Source organism: Microcebus murinus, chromosome 10 (assembly GCF_040939455.1).
Source record: "Microcebus murinus isolate Inina chromosome 10, M.murinus_Inina_mat1.0, whole genome shotgun sequence".
Lineage (NCBI taxonomy): Eukaryota > Metazoa > Chordata > Mammalia > Primates > Cheirogaleidae > Microcebus > Microcebus murinus.
This window is the reverse complement of record NC_134113.1, coordinates 53,428,722-53,445,605: the sequence shown is the minus strand read 5'-3', so window position 1 is coordinate 53,445,605 and position 16,884 is coordinate 53,428,722. Positions and strand designations below refer to the sequence as shown.

At 43.9% G+C, this 16,884-nt stretch overlaps 1 protein-coding gene and 1 pseudogene across 2 annotated transcripts; one reads left to right on the top strand and one right to left on the bottom strand.

Moving 5' to 3' along the window:
* Positions 1 to 2,411, bottom strand: part of LOC142873437 (protein FAM98B pseudogene) — a 33,661-nt pseudogene extending 31,250 nt beyond the window's left edge.
* ZNF641 (zinc finger protein 641) lies at positions 2,084 to 10,764 on the top strand. Of its 2 annotated transcripts, none has more exons than XM_012755572.3 (6): positions 2,084 to 2,207; positions 5,506 to 5,714; positions 6,283 to 6,374; positions 7,861 to 7,990; positions 8,572 to 8,685; positions 9,585 to 10,764. In XM_012755572.3, exons 2-6 carry the CDS (start codon positions 5,531 to 5,533, stop codon positions 10,337 to 10,339), a joined length of 1,275 nt encoding a protein of 424 aa, XP_012611026.1. In that variant the 5' UTR covers positions 2,084 to 2,207; positions 5,506 to 5,530; the 3' UTR covers positions 10,340 to 10,764. The 2 variants fall into 2 exon arrangements, with proteins under 2 accessions (XP_012611026.1, XP_012610965.1); XM_012755511.3 differs by having other exon boundaries at positions 2,093 to 2,248.
* The last annotated feature ends 6,120 nt before the right edge of the window (positions 10,765 to 16,884 follow it).

Below are 16,884 nucleotides of genomic sequence, written 5' to 3'. Positions count from 1 at the left end.
CTGTGGTGCTTAAGATAAGGTTCTGGCATGAAGTACATGTTTATTAAATATTAATGACCCACTATCTCTTGCTTTAGGCCAAAGCCTATTTGGCCTCTTTTTTTTTTTTTTTTTTTTTTAAGGATACAGTCTCACTGGTTTGTTTCCCAAAGAAAAAGAGAGGAAAGCCTGTGCTGTTATAGTATCTACCAGCTTTCCCCAAATACTCTTTTTTAGGTAAAGTCAGGTTTAGATGCTTGGTTATATTCAATTTAACAATGTGACAGAGGCAATGCTAAGTGTTCATCAGACTCCATTGCCTTTTCTTCTAGGCATACACACTACTTCCCATCCTGTAGTTAAGTGGGGCCATATGACCATGCACATAAATTCTAAGGGAATGGGGTGAAAATGATGTACGCCACTTCCAGGACTGCCCCCACTATCACCAAGTCAGCCACAGCTCTCCTCCCTTATCCAAAGCCCACAAACTGAACTATTCCAAGGCCACAGGGATGGTGAGAGCCAACCAGATGCAAAGAACCTATCCTTACATGAATGCAAGGAGCAGACAGCCCACCCACTGGCCCAACCAACCTTCTACCCACTGTGACTTATATGAAACATAAGCCTTCATGGAGGTAAGCCACTGAGATAATGGTTTTGCTAGCCTACCCCAATAAGTACACCTGTATTTATTAACTGCAGTAGCGTAAATTAGTTCCAGCACCTGGGGTACAAATTCTGGCACTACTACTCTTCCCACATACCCTATGATCTGCTCCTAGAATATACTTATCCTTTGCCACTTGCATGTTTAGCACATTCTCCTCTTCTCATTATAACAATCCTCCCCACTGTTCTCTGCCTCAAGATTTCTGTGAGGCCTTCCGATACATGGTCACTTCTCTTTGCCCCCAGTGCAAAGTACATTCCTCTGTTTTAGCATCTATTATGCTTTATTACAAATATTTGTTCACATGTACTTTAACAGACTGAGAATCCCTTCTTTTATTCCCAGGATTTAGTTACAGTGTCTGGCACATATAGAAAATAAATGTGTATTCAAGTTATGATTGTCATATGACCTTAAGTGAGTCACTTATTTTTTAAGTCTATTAAATTTTACAAAATTGCTGTGATGATGAAATAATGAATGTGAATGTAATTTGTAGGTTATAAACAGATTCTAACAGTAACGGGTTTATTATTCTGTTCTGTAGGTCCTTCTCATCTTTTCCAGTCAAGTCCATCTTAATGCTCCAAGGTAGCACTGTCCAACAGAAATATAATGCAAGCCACATTTATAATTTAAAAACTATTAGTAGCCACATTAAAAAAGTTAAATGTAGGTGAAAATAATTTTAATAATATACTTAACTCAGTATACCCAAAATATCGCTTTTGCACTATTTTACGTTTTTTAAATTAAGTCATCTAAATCTGGTATGAATCTTAAACTTATTATCTCTTTTCAGACTACCCACATTTCGAGAGCTCAGATGCCACATTTGGCTAGTGGGCTCCAGCAAATCGGACAATGCATCTTCAAGGCCTACTTCAGATAGCAACATTTTAGTGAAGTCAACCTGACCATTCTTCAGTCAGAGTTAGTGACTCCTCCTCGAAACTCTCTCAAGCCCTTTATCCCAGCTATCTTGAAACCCAGAGGGTAAGCTCCTCGAGGAATTCCAAACTGTTGACTCAAGAAATCGCTCTCAGCGATGCCCTGGCCTATAACAGGCGGTTATTAAGTTCGAGGTAATTAATGAACCCATGTGCAAAGAACCCCATGGGAGGTCATGGCCGGGACGGAAATGGTCAGTCAGGGAAGAGTGCGGGCGAGCGAAGACCACAGGCGTGGATCCAGGCGTCCGCCGCCCTCAGTGTACCTCAGCCCTCGGCTTCGTCGGGGCCGCTGAAGCCAAGGTCCCGGGTCCGCTTGCTCCGGGACGCCGGAGCTGCGGCCCCGCCCTCTTCCCTGTCTCCCTCCTTGCCTCCCCACCCCTGCGCCGCCACCGCCGCCACAGCCACGACCGCCGCCGCCGCCGCCGCCGAGCCCCGGAAGCGGGCGGGGATTTCCTGTGCCTGCCCCGCCCGCCGGGCTGCCGTCTCCGCCTGTCGCCGCCTCAGCCGGCCGCTGGCTCTGAGACGAGAGCAGAGGGCTGAGGGGAGGGGCAGGCGGTGCCCGGGAGGGAGGCACCGGGCCTCGGGCCAAGCCGACCCGGGTGAGTGGGGCCAGGCCGGAGGGAGCGGCGGCTGGACGGAGGTGCGCCTGGCTTCCCGGGACGGCCCAGGGGCGGCGGGCGGGGGCTTGGTTACCCATGGGGGCGGGGAGGAGGATCGACGCGGCCTCCGGGTTGCTTCCTTTCCCGGCGGTCGGCCCCATTTACGTTCTGTGCCCGCCCCTCGCCCTGTCTCCCCGTGCCCATGGTAGCTGTCAGGCCCCGCGGGCTCCCGTCGCTGTCACTCGCGCACCGGTTATCCCAGGGCTCCCTTCTTCACTTGCTCAAGCCCCAGCTCACGGGAAACCTGTTTTCTGACCTCACTTCCCTTGCTCCAGTTCTGCCTTGCTCGGATTCTCTGAAATCTGACCCTCTCAGGGGCACTGTGACAAGCTGTAGGGAAGAAGCTACCTTATTCCTGAGCAAGCTCCTGGCCCGCCCACGCCGCACCCGAGCCTGGGGCCAGGATTCTCTGATAGTCGGAGGGCGACTCGCCCCTGTGCCCTTGGGCTACTCATTTCGATAACATGGCCCTTTTTCTGTCTAACAGCACTGGCTGCAAAAACTTCCTTCTGCAGGTGCCTTGCCACCCAGATGTATGAGGAAAGGGGCGGGGTTGGGATGGGGAATGAAAGCCCTAGAACCCAGACTCCAGTGTACTTGGGATTATCCTGGAACCAGGAGAAACCAGGTTAGGGCTGCCACCTTAACTGCACAGGTGCAGTTTCTGGGTGAACATCTTAGGAAATGCAGGCTTAGGACAGGTACCCATCCCCTCTACTGAGATTTCTGCCAGCGCTTCCACAGGTTTTCTATCAGTTGTCTGGAAAGGCTGACGGCTGGCCCAGTGGGCTCTGCAGAAAGAGGCTTACCCATCAAGGGACTCTGCTACTGGGGGATATGGAGAAATGGGTTTTAGACAGGTGTCCAGATTTAGCTAGAGGTAAAACCCTGGGATGGGGTGGGGTGGAGGGATTTGCCAAGGGACCTAAAGAAAAAGAAAGATTTAGGGTAAAGGGGGAATTTGTGCCCTATGTGTTAAAAGTGAAGAGAATACAGAGGCTGAAATTCAGAGAAGAGAGCTAAGTGGAAGTTTCCCTTTATTGCTTTATCAGGAATTTTACTTTCTCATGAGAAATTTCTGAAAAGGAAACCTCCTAAGCTGGGAATCAGTCCAGGATGATCCCATGAGGCCCTCATCCATCTTTGGACTTCTGAGATGAAAGGGAATTTGTTCTTTCTGTGCATTGGGCTTAGGGTTCCCACCTACCTCTTTTGTCAAAGACAAATAGGCAAGAAAATAGATGACTTGACATCTATCATTACCTATGGTGGCCTTCTGGGTTCTTGCAAATGCTGTTGAATGGATGTAAGTGAGCCAGGATAGTTACCAAGGTTCAGACCTGTTCTTGGAAGCCTTTCACTGGCTCTGACTGCTTGGATATTGAATAAGAATCACAAAAATATGTTGCCAAGCAGAAAGAGATTCTGCACAGTCTCATAGTAGACTATTTCTCTTCCATAAGGCAGGGAGGCCCCTATCACAACACAAGTGAGATCTGTCCTGCTCTTAAGATGTCCAAAGAAAAGAAAAGCCCACAATCTGGTCTTGTGCATTACATGACTATTAAGATTTTTTTTTATTTAACCTAAATCTCTTCTCTTTCAATCAAAATTCCATTTCTTCTTTTTGATCTCTTTTTATTCATTGTAGTATCATTCATCAGCCTTCTCAAGACTAGAGAAAACTATGTCCATCGTTAACTCTTCTAATGGCTGTATTTCCCATCCCTTTCTTGACTTTCATTTCTTCTGATGAACACACTGGCTTCTCCATACCCTTCTTTAAAATTGAATATACTTTTCTAATGAGATCTGACTGGTGCCTGCCAAACAAACAAGTTTGTTCCTGTGTCTCAAATCTCACAGCTATTAATTTACCCCAGGGTCATGTTAGCAGTGCTCCTTCCCCTTTTTGCCACCTCTGGTTCAAACCCAGAAAGTTCTTTTTTACTATTCCCAATTAGATATCAGCTCCCCACTGACAATTTCTCATCTGTTAAGAGTTGCTTTGGAGTCTTACACCCACTTTTCAAGTCGCTAGTCTTTCTACCATATTTACTACCAGTTGTCATTTTCTATATGAGAGTGACAGATCATGTGTCTCTTTGTTGAGGTTTGTCCTAAGTGAGGTACCATTTGGTTTAGCCTCATAAAAGAGGTATGTGCTCATGACACCCATACCCCCCTTGACTGGGACTTCTACCTGTAGTAATCATTTCATTCTAAACTAATTAATGAGAATGTGATTTGTAGCAGAAAATCTTATGTATGATTACATCCATCTTTGTTGAGTGCAGGTCTAGTGTATTCTTTCCTGCATGTTTCCAAATTGCTTACTTTCTGTACTTTTTCAATGGTTCAAATTAAATGGGTAGTTTTTGAATTTCCAGGATTTTTTTTTAAATGAACTTCTTCCAGCCTTCATCAATATTCTGGGCTGGGCGCGGTGGCTCATGCCTGTAATCTTAGCACTCTGGGAGGCCGAGGCGGGCGGATTGCTCAAGGTCAGGAGTTCAAAACCAGCCTGAGCGAGACCCCGTCTCTACCATAAAAATAGAAAGAAATTAATTGGCCAACTAATATATATAATATAAAAAAATCAGCCAGGCATGGTGGCTCGTGCCTGTAGTCCCAGCTACTCGGGAGGCTGAGGCAGGAGGATCGCTTGAGCCCAGGAGTTTGAGGTTGCTGTGAGCGAGGCTGACGCCACGGCACTCACTCTAGCCTGGGCAAGAAAGCGAGACTCTGTCTCAAAAAAAAAAAAAAAAAAATAGAAAGAAATTAATTGGCCAACTAATATATGTAGAAAAAATTAGCCGGGCATGGTGATGCATGCCTGTAGTCCCATCTACTTGGGAGGCTGAGGCAGGAGGATTGCTTGAGCCCAGGAGTTTGAGGTTGCTGTGAGCTAGGCTGATGCCACAGCACTCACTCTAGCCTGGGCAACAGAGTGAGACTCTGTCTCAAAAAAAAAGAAAGGAATATTCTGTTTCTACCATGAAGTTCCTAAAATAACAGCTAGTGACTTTGCTATGTGGCACCTGCCAATTTCTTAGTTCCTCCAAGAAGTTTGGCTCAGGCTCCGTTGATTGGAACACATCAAGCTTTTAAAGTTCATCTTCCATCAAGCTCCTCCTATCTAGTTTCATCTGTCATCCCTGGGGCTGTTCTCCATAACTTCCTTAGGAATATCACCCTTTCCATTTTCATGGGCATAGCTGATATGAATTTGTTCTAGGTCACAATTTGGGTTTGCAGCAAAAATGCTTTCAGAACAGACAGCAGCCTTGGGGACAGGATGGGAGTCAATGAATGTACAACTGGATGGAACAGAGCCCCAAGTGGAAAGGGGAGGCCAGGAAGAGGGGCCATGGAGAACAGCGCCAGGGCCACTGGAGCACCTTTGTTGTGACCTTGAAGAGGAGCCACAGTCCCTTCAGGAAAAGGGTGAGAACCCATAGGGTGTGTGGGAAGCACAATGCATGGAGTAGTCTCCTAATCTCTGTTCAAAAAGTAGAGCTAAAAATCTCCAAATTGCCATGGACTGAAGAGCATATACCAGGATTAGTCCATTCTTCCTGGGCCCTGGTTACAGGTATAGAATAGGCTCCTGAATTCTCCAAACCATGTAAATAGGGCTTCTCCAATTTCTTGCATAATCCCTCTCTCAGCATGCAAGTGTGTAGTTAGTGATACTGAATTTGGAGATGAAGGAAGTGACAGCAACACTGATTACTGTTGGAGAACATACCCGGTAAGATGCACTTTACTAGATGAGAATTACATTCAAGTAATATAAATTTAAACCAAAGCTAGTCTAACTAAAAGCCACCTAATACCCTTACAGAACATTTTGAGTGATAGCCTCTTCATCTACACTTATGCGTTTGAGTTTTACCAATGGGAATAGATATAGGAGAAGATGTGACCTTAAGACCCTCTAAAATGGGGGCCTGGCTCTTACTGGAACAGGGTGGATAGTTCATCTCTAATGGTTCCTCTCTCCCCTCTCCAGCTCAGTCTGCTCCCTGGGTTCCTACAATTCCTCAGGAGGGGAGCACTGGAGACTGGGAAATGGCAGCTGCACTTCTTGCGGCCGGATCACAGGTGGGCTTTGCTTCCCTTGGCCTCTTCTAAGGTCACATTGCTGCTGACTTTCTGTGGCTTTAGCATCATCTCATTGATTTGTTAGTTCACATGATCACCAATATAGTATGTTCATCTTATAACTGAATAGATTCCATCCCTTTCCAAGGAGCTCACAAGACCCTTGGAAAATTAAATGGAAGCATAACAAGAAGAGAGAATTCCTTGATGTTAGGGCTTTTAAATGGATGGCTGTGTGTTATCTACAGGGGATTTTAAGAACAATTAATTAGTTTCCTTTGAGAAATAAATCTAGAAAGATTAAGAAAAGAGGACCTGAAGAAAGCTTAGAAGAACCTAAAGTGGACAGGACCGGGTAGATGATGGAGCATTTATGGACAAGAAGAAAGAAAGAGGGCTGGGCACATTGGCTCATGCCTATAATCCTACTACTCTGGGATGCTGAAGTGGGAGGATTGCTTGAGCTCAGGAATTCAAAACCAGCCTGAGCAAGAGCAAGACCTTGACTGTATTAAACATAGAAAAAATTAGCCAGGTATGATGGCATGCACTTGTAGTCCCAGCTACTCAGGAGGCTGAGGCAGGAGGATCGCTTGAGCCCAGGAGTTTGAGGTTGCTATGAGGTAGGCTGACACCACTGCACTGCAGCCCAGGCAACAGAGCAAGACTCTGTCTCAAGGGGAAAAAAAAGAGAAAGAAGAAGAAGAAAGAAAGATATAAAGAGAGGCAGAGCCAGAGAGGGGAAATAGGTTTAGATTTAGAAGGCAATAGGAGAGCCATGGAAAGATACTAATAATACTAGTACTAATAGGAGCATACTCCAAGAGTGCTTACCATGCATGCTCTTTTCTGAGTGCTTTATGTATTTTAACTCATTTAATCCTGAGAACAACTCAATTATCCCATTTTACAGGTGAGAAAATGGGGCAGGGAGAGATTAAGGCACTTGTATAAGATCATAGTGCTAGTAAGTGGCAAAGCTAAGAGTCATTTGGCTTTAGATTCTGAGCTCCTAACTACCATACTGTGCAGCCTAAAAAGATAAGGATATTTGATGTGGCAAAAGAGGCAAGACAGAATGTTATATCTGTATTATTTTGTACTGATAGAAAAGGAAAGGTCAAATGGAGGAAGGAAGAGAAGGTAAAGAATTTCCACAATAAAAAGTAAGGCAGGTGAGAAGAGACCGAGTGGATATCTGTAGTTAAACAGAGGGGGTGATGAGTTTGTGCTGCCTCCAACTTCTCATAGTCCCACTTAGGAAACTTCTCTAGCAAGGTTATCGTCACTCACTCTTGACCATCTGCCTTTACTCCTCTCTTCATTTCCCCTTTACCAAAACTGTATGCCCTACCTGGGGACTCTGGGCAATTATTTTCCTAGATCTTTTCTTGCCCTATCTCCTCTACTACCTCAGCCTTTTATACAGAGATCACATTTTCCTTAAGAATCAGCTGCTGACAGAGGATGCTACATTTTGTTTCAGGGCCTGGTAACCATCAAGGATGTGTCACTGTGCTTTTCTCAGGAGGAGTGGCGGAGCCTGGACCCCTCTCAGACAGACTTTTATGGAGAATATGTCATGCAGGAAAACTGTGGGATAGTAGTATCTCTGAGTAAGCATGACCTTCCCCAGCTGCTAAAAGATTGTATTCTGGGAGGACAGAGCCATCTGCTTTAGAGCTGTTGGATAGTGACTGTCTAGGATCCTTTCCTTGGCAGGGAATCTATCTAGGCTTCTACTAAAGAAAGAACACTAGGGATAATCTCAAGAGAATAGGAGTAAAGCATCATGTAAAAAAAACTATAGCAAATAATGCTGAACTATGGGCTAAAGAACTTGAGGCTCTTCTTGGTTGGGAATTGGGAGGTTCGTACAAAGCAGAGAAAGGGACATCTGGAACTGGGTCCTTGGAAACTTAGAAACCATCTAGAGGAAGATGGAGGCTTGGGGGTGGAACAGCTATAGTAGGACTACAGTGAAGTTATGACCACAAAGGACAATGGGCTTAAAGTATTTGGAAGAGAACAGGCTCATTGGGAAGAAGAGTGTGAATTTCTAGGCAAAGAAGAAGGATTTAACAGAAATAGTGGGTGAGGAGAGGTTTGTATCTGGCCTTCTTTTATATAGAGTTTTCAGAAATAGAGAATTACTGTTGAACTAATTGGCATCTCTATTTTCCTTTCCTATGGGCAGGATTTCCAATTCCCAAACTGGACATGCTTTCTCAACTAGAAGGAGGAGAAGAACAATGGGTCCCTGACTCCCAAGACTTAGAGGAGAGGGACATTCTGAGGGTCACATATACAGGTGAGGACCTAAAATAGACTTTTAGCCACTGCCTTCACCTCTCTTGGGGTGTCATCATTACGTAGTCCTCTAATTTCTCCTCTCCCTCAGATAGTTACAGAGTCAAAAGGATTAAAAATCTTCAAAAGCAAGGCAGTATAGCAGAATGGTTTAGAGGAGAGGACAGGCTCTGGACTTTGTGGATTAGAATTCTGGACTATATATGTGGGATCTTGGAAAAGTAATTAACCTCTCTTTAGTTTCCTCATCTATAAATTATTGTGAGAATTAAATATATTAACATATTAGAATGGTAGAACAGTGCCAAGCACAAAATAAGCACTCAATAAATGTTAGTTGTTGTTATTGTTGATGCTGTTGTTGTTCAACCTCCCACCCATTTCAGGAATGCCTTTCACAACGGCTCCAGTGTTGCTGACAGGTGGTCACTGAGCCAATGATGATTGTAACACATATTCCTCAACTTTCTCCATCTATGCTTAGGCAGGAAGATGGCAGTGAATAGTAATAAATAGTAGTATATAAATAATAGTAATAAATAATAACAATAGCATATACCATTTACTGAGTGCTTACTATGTGCAGATGTTGTGCTATCTGTCTTATAACAACCTTGAGAGAAAGGTGTTATTATTCCCATTTTATAGAAGAAATGAAGGCTTAGAGATGTTAAGTGGGAAAATTTGAGATTCCCACTTGGGTAATTTGCCTTCTAAGCCTAGACTTTTAACCTCCACATCCATTGCATTATCTTGTACAATATTAGAATATGTTCTCTCAGCCTTTCTGGGGTGAGATTTGGGCCCCGACAGACTTGATACAACTTCTCTTGTGACTTAGGTCCTGGCATACTCTCTTGTAACTCCCCTCTTGGGGTCGGTATTTTACCTTCTCCACAGGAGATGGAAGTGAACACGAGGGAGATACCCCTGAACTAGAAGCAGAACCTCCCAGAATGTTATCCAGTGTGTCTGAAGATACTGTTCTGTGGAACCCAGAGCAGGATGAGAGCTGGGATTCCATGCCCAGGGGTTCTAGAGGAATGCTCCTGGGTCCCCCTTTTCTTCAGGAAGATAGCTTCTCAAACCTTTTATGTAGCACAGAGATGGATTCCCTGTTAAGACCCCACACATGCCCCCAGTGTGGGAAACAGTTTGTGTGGGGCTCCCACCTTGCCAGGCATCAGCAAACACACACTGGGGAGAGGCCCTATAGCTGCCTCAAGTGTGAGAAGAGCTTTGGGCGAAGACATCACCTAATCAGGCACCAGAAAACCCACCTACATGACAAACCCAGCAGGTGCTCTGAGTGTGGCAAGAATTTCCGATGCAACTCCCATCTGGCCAGCCACCAGAGAGTGCATGCAGAAGGTAAATCCTGCAAGGGCCAAGAGGTTGGAGAGAGCCCTGGGGCAAGGAAACGGCAGCGTGCCCCACCAGTGCCAAAGTGTCATGTGTGCACTGAATGTGGGAAGAGCTTTGGCCGAAGGCACCACCTTGTGAGACACTGGCTGACCCATACTGGGGAGAAGCCCTTCCAGTGCCCTCGCTGTGAGAAGAGCTTTGGCCGCAAACATCACCTGGACAGGCACCTGCTGACCCACCAGGGACAAAGTCCCCGGAGCAGCTGGGACAGAGGGACATCTGTCTTTTGAAATCTGTTTCTGCCATGCTATGGTCAAGTCTATCAGCTGGTGCTACCAGGAGTCACTGCCAGAGCTGCCCCTCTCCTATACCCTAATGGCCAGAATCATGAGCCCTGACTCCATCCCTAGAAAGGTGAGGTCCCAGCATTGGCCAGGGCATTTCTCACCAGTTCTGTGAGACACCACATAAAACCAGAGTCCTTTGGGCAAAACTTTTGGGAAACAGTGCATACTACATGGGCTGATATTCAGCCTGAACCCATTCTCAAGGATACAATGGTACCAGCAGTTTATGGCTGAAGTCCATTCTGATTGGTTGGATTCTGTGCCATACCAATTGTTAAATTTTGAGTATCACCCTTATATACTGTAACTATTATATTTTCTATATATACACAGAAAGATCATTCTATCATATTAAAGGCTCTGAAACCTCATGCAATAGAGCATACTGCAAAGCTTCTTTTAATGCAGTGTTTCCTAAATTTATTTGGCTTTGGTATCCTTTCTATTTCACATCCCACAGAACTGGTGACTCCATGAAACACATTCTGGTGAACACTGGGTTAGAGAGTAATGAAGAACCAAGAAGAGATAGTGATCAGGTACCCAGAGCCCCCTTTTTTTATCCATATGAAAGCCTGGGGGCCAGACCTTGTTCCTGTGTGAGTCTGTCACTCTTATCCCGATCATCTATATACATCTACACATCTCACCCCCACCTGACGAAAAACAGAAAGAATAACCTGTTCACCCCCTTATTCCTACTCCCTTCATCCTGCACATACATACATGGAACTGAGAGATCACACAACAATGCTAAGAGATGGACCTACTACTCCCAAGTAACCCAGGCCCATACAGAAGAAAAAACTTTTATCTCCTTGAACAGACCCCTCCTCTTGACTGTGTCTTTATGTGTCTATGTGTCTATGTGTGCAGGTCTTTGAAGAGAGCATGCTAAGTGAAAACTATACAAGCTAGGTTTTCTAGGGGCTGTGTTCTGGGGATAAGGGTAGTGGGGATTGTATGGGGTTTTTTGTTTGTTTTGTTTCAAGATAGCAAATAATCTGAGTGATTAAGGGAGCCCTAGTGGAAAGGGTTAAATGTTAAATGATGGGTTAAGTTGTGGCAGTTGAGTACAAAGCTTTCCTCAGTATCACTGAGATCAAGACAATTGTGGATGTATATGTCTCGATCTAAATCTCTGGGCTGCAGAATGTTTTTACCTAGGAGAAGACAGAAAGAGAAATCTTCAGTGAGGTGAGCTGTTTCTTGTTGATTTCAGGCAAGGTGCATATAGAAGCTTTGTGCTGAGTGGGATTTTTTGTTTTGTTTTATGTGCTGGGAAATTAGGACAGGAATCACAGTGTTTGCAAGTTGTTGTCATCACTCTTATTTGACTCTGATTGCCTCATAAAGGGGGAAGAGGTATTCTTTACTATCTCATTCTCACAGAAACAGAACTTTAAGGGAAATGGCTGTGGCTTAGCTTTTCAGCTGATGCAGGGTAATGAACTTTGTGCTTGGTTTTCCTCCCAATTCTGGAAAGGCGTCCACACTATTAACTCCTTGGGACTTGTATAAGTATTCTAGCATCTGTTAGTTGATGACTTGGTCATTGTTTCTATTTATTGATGGTTGTGTTAATACAAATCTTATAATTAAAAAATTATCTTTTATGTAAAAGCAGTTTGGGGTTAGGAAGAGGAGCAAAAAGGATGAAAGTGGGATATTTGCTCTTTAATGCTTAGATTTGGATTTTTCCCTAAGATACTTTTTTCTTAGCCACAATTGGTGGAATGAACCAGAGAAGCAAGAGTAAGTGAGCTACAGCAACCTAGTTTAGTGACTGTCCCATTTACTTAGGAAAAACTGGGCAAACTGCAGCTTCTCAGAGTCCTGGACCTAATTGGAATTAAAATAGGGTCATTCTGCTGACGGGGCTTCTGAGAATATATGTGACTTGAGCAGCCAAGCTCCCACCTCCCTTCTGCTACTCAGAGCCATCTTTCTTTGCCTAGAATGCAGTTCTCTTGCTTATGTTCCTATGAAAATAGCAAAATGGCCAGCCCTTTGTAAGGTAGACCTTGCCCTACGTCCTCAAAGACAGGAGCATTTTAGGACCAGTTGAAGAGATGCTCCTGGGAAAAGGAGAGTGTGGGTCCCAGTAATAAATTTGGACTATGCCATTTCCTTTAGTCTCCTATTTTAATATAAGTCTTGAATACAAATCAGCTCTATATAAGCAATGGTTCAGAACCTGTCTTGGATCACAGACCTGTTGGCGAATCTGATAGAGACCAGAAACCCACTTTTGAGAAAACTAGACATTTGCAGGTCACTCAAGTTTGCATATACTTTTAGCAGGTTCAGCCTATCCATGAAATGACTAAACTGGCTTCAAAGAAAGGGAGTTACCCTGACCCAAAATTGTCATATATTTGTGTCAAGAATTACAAGTTAAGTATCATCAAATATTTTAAGGACTAAGGTACCAGAAGCATCAGGGTATAAGGATGGAGTCTAGTATTTAATGACTAGAAAGGTATTGCTTACATTCTACTCTGTATTTTTTTAAAGATCTGACATGCTGAAAGATCCAGCTTCTCACAGACCTTGTTTTAAGGACTTGTGGGAAGTGATATTCCTTGCCATCAGATCATACCTCCTAATAATTACATGTTAACTCCAACCTTTTATCTGTTTTAGTAAATGTGGGGATAGAAAGTGAAGCCCCCGAAGTGTAGGTGCAGTTATAGCACCCAGCTGAAAGGCATCATGGAGTCTAAGAACCTTCTGCAGAAGGGGCAATCCTTTGGGTCATTTCTGTGTACCATTGTCTTCTCTACCTCGGTCCAACACCACCTTCTTTGGACAAAAAAATAAAACAAGCAACAGCCATCAGATGAGTGAATAGATCTGAATTTTTCCCACAGGGAATCAGCTTCAAACTTTCATGTTCACAACTCTCTTCTGCCACATGTCTACCCTATCCTGTCTAAATAAAAAAATGTCTCTGTGTTCTCTTTGGACAAAATGTAAAACAGGGACATTTATCTTGAGGAACCTGTCACATTTTCCCAACTGTGGTACGTGTATCCTATTCTAAGTATCCTCCCCTTTCCACCCCAACATAGTGTCTCTGCAAAGAATCCCTTGCACAGGAGAACGTAACCCAGTGTTAGCTTTTCCCAAAGCTATTAGCTCATTAAATATGAAATGTCCGATTTTGAATCAAAAGTTTATTATATCTCAAATAGTACAATTAATCAAAGTGTGCACCTAAAACTATTGACACAGTTTTGCCATCTTACCAGTAGATTGCTTACACCAGCAGTGAAGAAGCTTGCAGAGTGAGTGGTGATGAAATCATAAAAGGCATTTTCCATAGCTTGTTGAGAATTGAATATTTTTCCTTGCAAGAAGTGATCCAAAGCCTGGGAAAAGTGCTAGTCCAGTGGTGCAAGGTCTGGTGAATACAGTGGATGACAGAGAGTTTCCAAGTCCAGCTTGTATAGTTTCAGCAGTGTTGTTTTTTGTGACATGTGGTCTTGCAAGAGGATTGGCCTGTCTTACTGACCAATCTCAGCTGCTTAATTGCAAGCATCCTCATCATTTCATCCAATTGGTTGCAGTAGACATCCACTGTAATTGATTGGCCAGGTTTCGTGAAGCTGTAGTGAATAATACCAGCGCTGGACCACCAAATAGACACCATTAACTTTTGTTGATGAATATTCAGTTTTGGACTGTGTTTTGGCACTTCATCTTTATCCAACCATTGTGCTGAATGCTTGCCATTGTCAAAAAGAACCCATTTTTCATTATATATAACAATACGTTATAAAAATACTTCACCTTATGACAGCAAAGAAAGGCAAGCTTCCAGATGATTTCTGATACTCATTTAATTCATGCGGTACCCATCCATCCAGCTTCTTTACCTTGCCCATTTGCTTCAAATAGTCCAATATTGTTGGAATAGTAATGTCAAACCTTGCTGGATTCGCTTCCACGACAACTTTCAGCTCATCATTATCCACCTTGATCTCAGGTCACCCACATAGCTCATTTTCAAGGTTAAAATCACCACAATAGAACCTCAAACCATCGAAGTACTGTGTGTTCATTAGCCATATCCTTCCCAAACACTTCTTTGATATTTTAAGCTGTCTGTGCTACATTGGTTCCATGATGGAACTCATATTAAAAAATAACATGAATTTTTGACTTATCCATGGTTTCACAAAAATTGTTCTAAAAAAATTTGAAAGATAATCAAAGCCAAAACATGTTTTTGAATGAATGAGAATGTACCTTCACAATAAAGAAAAAAAGAAGTGTCAAAGTGAAATGTCAGAGATATCAACTATCAATTTTAGTACTTAAGGAAATTGGACATTCCATACTTAATAACCTAATATTTACCCTTTAACCCTTAGCTCTAATTGTGGAAAGAAAAGCTTTTCCCTTGTTAAAGCAATGTTATGCCTTCAGAGAGGTAAAGAAGGTGATAATTTGGGACAAAATCCCCCCCTTTCCAAAATTCCTGCAATCAAGCCACTTTTTTCCTGTTTCCCTTAAGGGCAAGGTAAGAGCTGATTCTGACCTAGAAAGCTGATTCAGACCTAGAGGGGCGGGAAGGCAGGTTCTTTCCACCTCTGTTGTGATGGGTACACTGAATGGGGATCAGTGGGACTGGGGAAAAACAGAAAAGTGAAATCTATTCCTTTAGATCCCTTAGAGAGCCTGAGCTGGCAAAATTTCCCTCCATTCCCTTGTGTGCTATACAAGATCTTGTTTCTCAAAATGTAGTCTTTGGACTAGCAGCATCAGTATCACCTGGAAACTTGTTTGAAATGCAAACTCTCAGGCCCCATTCCAGACCTACTGAATCAGAAATTCTGAGGGCAGAGCTCCACAATTAGTCTTTTAACATGTCCTCCAGGATATGTGCTATAAGCCAAAGTTTGAGAACCACTGGCTAGGGGATTCATATTCCATTTCAAGCAGTGAGTGGTGCCTCGCTTTCTTCAAATGGATCTTCACACTCCTGCTGGTCAGGTTTATTCTCTGCAACCTTGCTAGGACACACCTTAGTTTCACAGGCTTCTCCCACCCTTAACTCAGTGAAAGTACTGGGGTTAGTCACCAATTTCAGAAACTAGTGGGGAAACTAAGTTCCAGTGACTGATTGGGGCTAGGGCTTCCAATATGGGCACTGAAGATAGTTGGGTCCAGAAATCTGAAAGGATGGAAAGGAGCAAACAACTCAAAGAAAGGAAATCCAATACAAAACTGACATCTAAGGAAATGATCTGCCTTTGCCTGGTCCTTTTCCCTGGCTCTCTAATAAGTTGTCCTGGAGGCAGGTGTTCAGCACAAAGGTAGAGAGTAAGCTCTGCTGTGCCAAGCCCTCAAGGACCCAGTTTTCCAACTTCACAATTGGATTAGAGACCAATAAGGGGCCATGAGAGGGATTTCTAACCATGATTTGTTGTACTGTATGGACAAGGGCAGCAGGGGCATCAGAGGAACCCTAGGGCACAAGAGGAAACTAGGCTTATCTAGTAAGATGCGACACAAGTGAGACTGAATCCAGACTGCTTACTAGGTAGAGGCTGTAATCAATTAAGCCATGGTGGCAAAAATGCATTCTCCTGTTTTGAAGATTCTGTCCAAATCAGGTTGTGAGAAGGACTACCTTGCAGGCCCTAGCCCTACTACTTCCTCCAGTTCCTCTTCCCAGGCACACTCATGAGGACAAACTTAACTGACAGTTGCAAACCTGCCAACAGGTGCTCTCCAAGGTCAAAAGGTTACAGTGAACCATAAAGCTGAGGCTTTCTTCAACTTCAGGCCTCAGGCTCTCTCCCTCTTTCCTGTTACCACCTCCATCCTCCCAATAGGCAGCACTCTTCCTCTATTCTTCCCACTTCTCCTTTTCAGATTTTTTGATTTGGTTTGGTTTGAGTTTTGTTTTGCCTGAGCAATGCACTACCTTCCTATGGGTATGTATGTTTGTTCTCCCCAACTCTATCCTTCCATCATAGTTTATCTCTTTAAGCTTCCGGCGAGTTCCAACCCATTATGAGCCCACTCACTACCTATCCCTCTGCCAACTGTCTGGTTTCTTTTCTATCAGCTTTAAGCTTACTAAGCAGGAGTCAACTTCTTGTACTTCCCACTCTCTTCCCCCAAATTCTTGGCTTGGCTATAGCAACTCAGCTGCCATCTTACCACTCTGGCTCTTTCTCTCATCCTCACTCCCCACCCAACCCCCTACCTAGTACTACCAAATCTAGGCCCCTTAGTCCATTTCCCAGAGGCTCTTGTTCCCTTGATCTAACTTGCAAAGTCACTTTTCCAATTTTCAGCATTTTAATTTACTCCCTTCCAGTCTCCTGTGGCTCCTGAGAGTCAAACTTGACTCTACAAGCAAACTTGTGTGTGCCTACTATGTGCCAGGTGCAGGCAGTTCCAGGCCTGAGAGACCAAGTATGACCTTGGTCCCTGACCTCAGTGTGTTCAGCCGAGCCCTCCCCAAACAT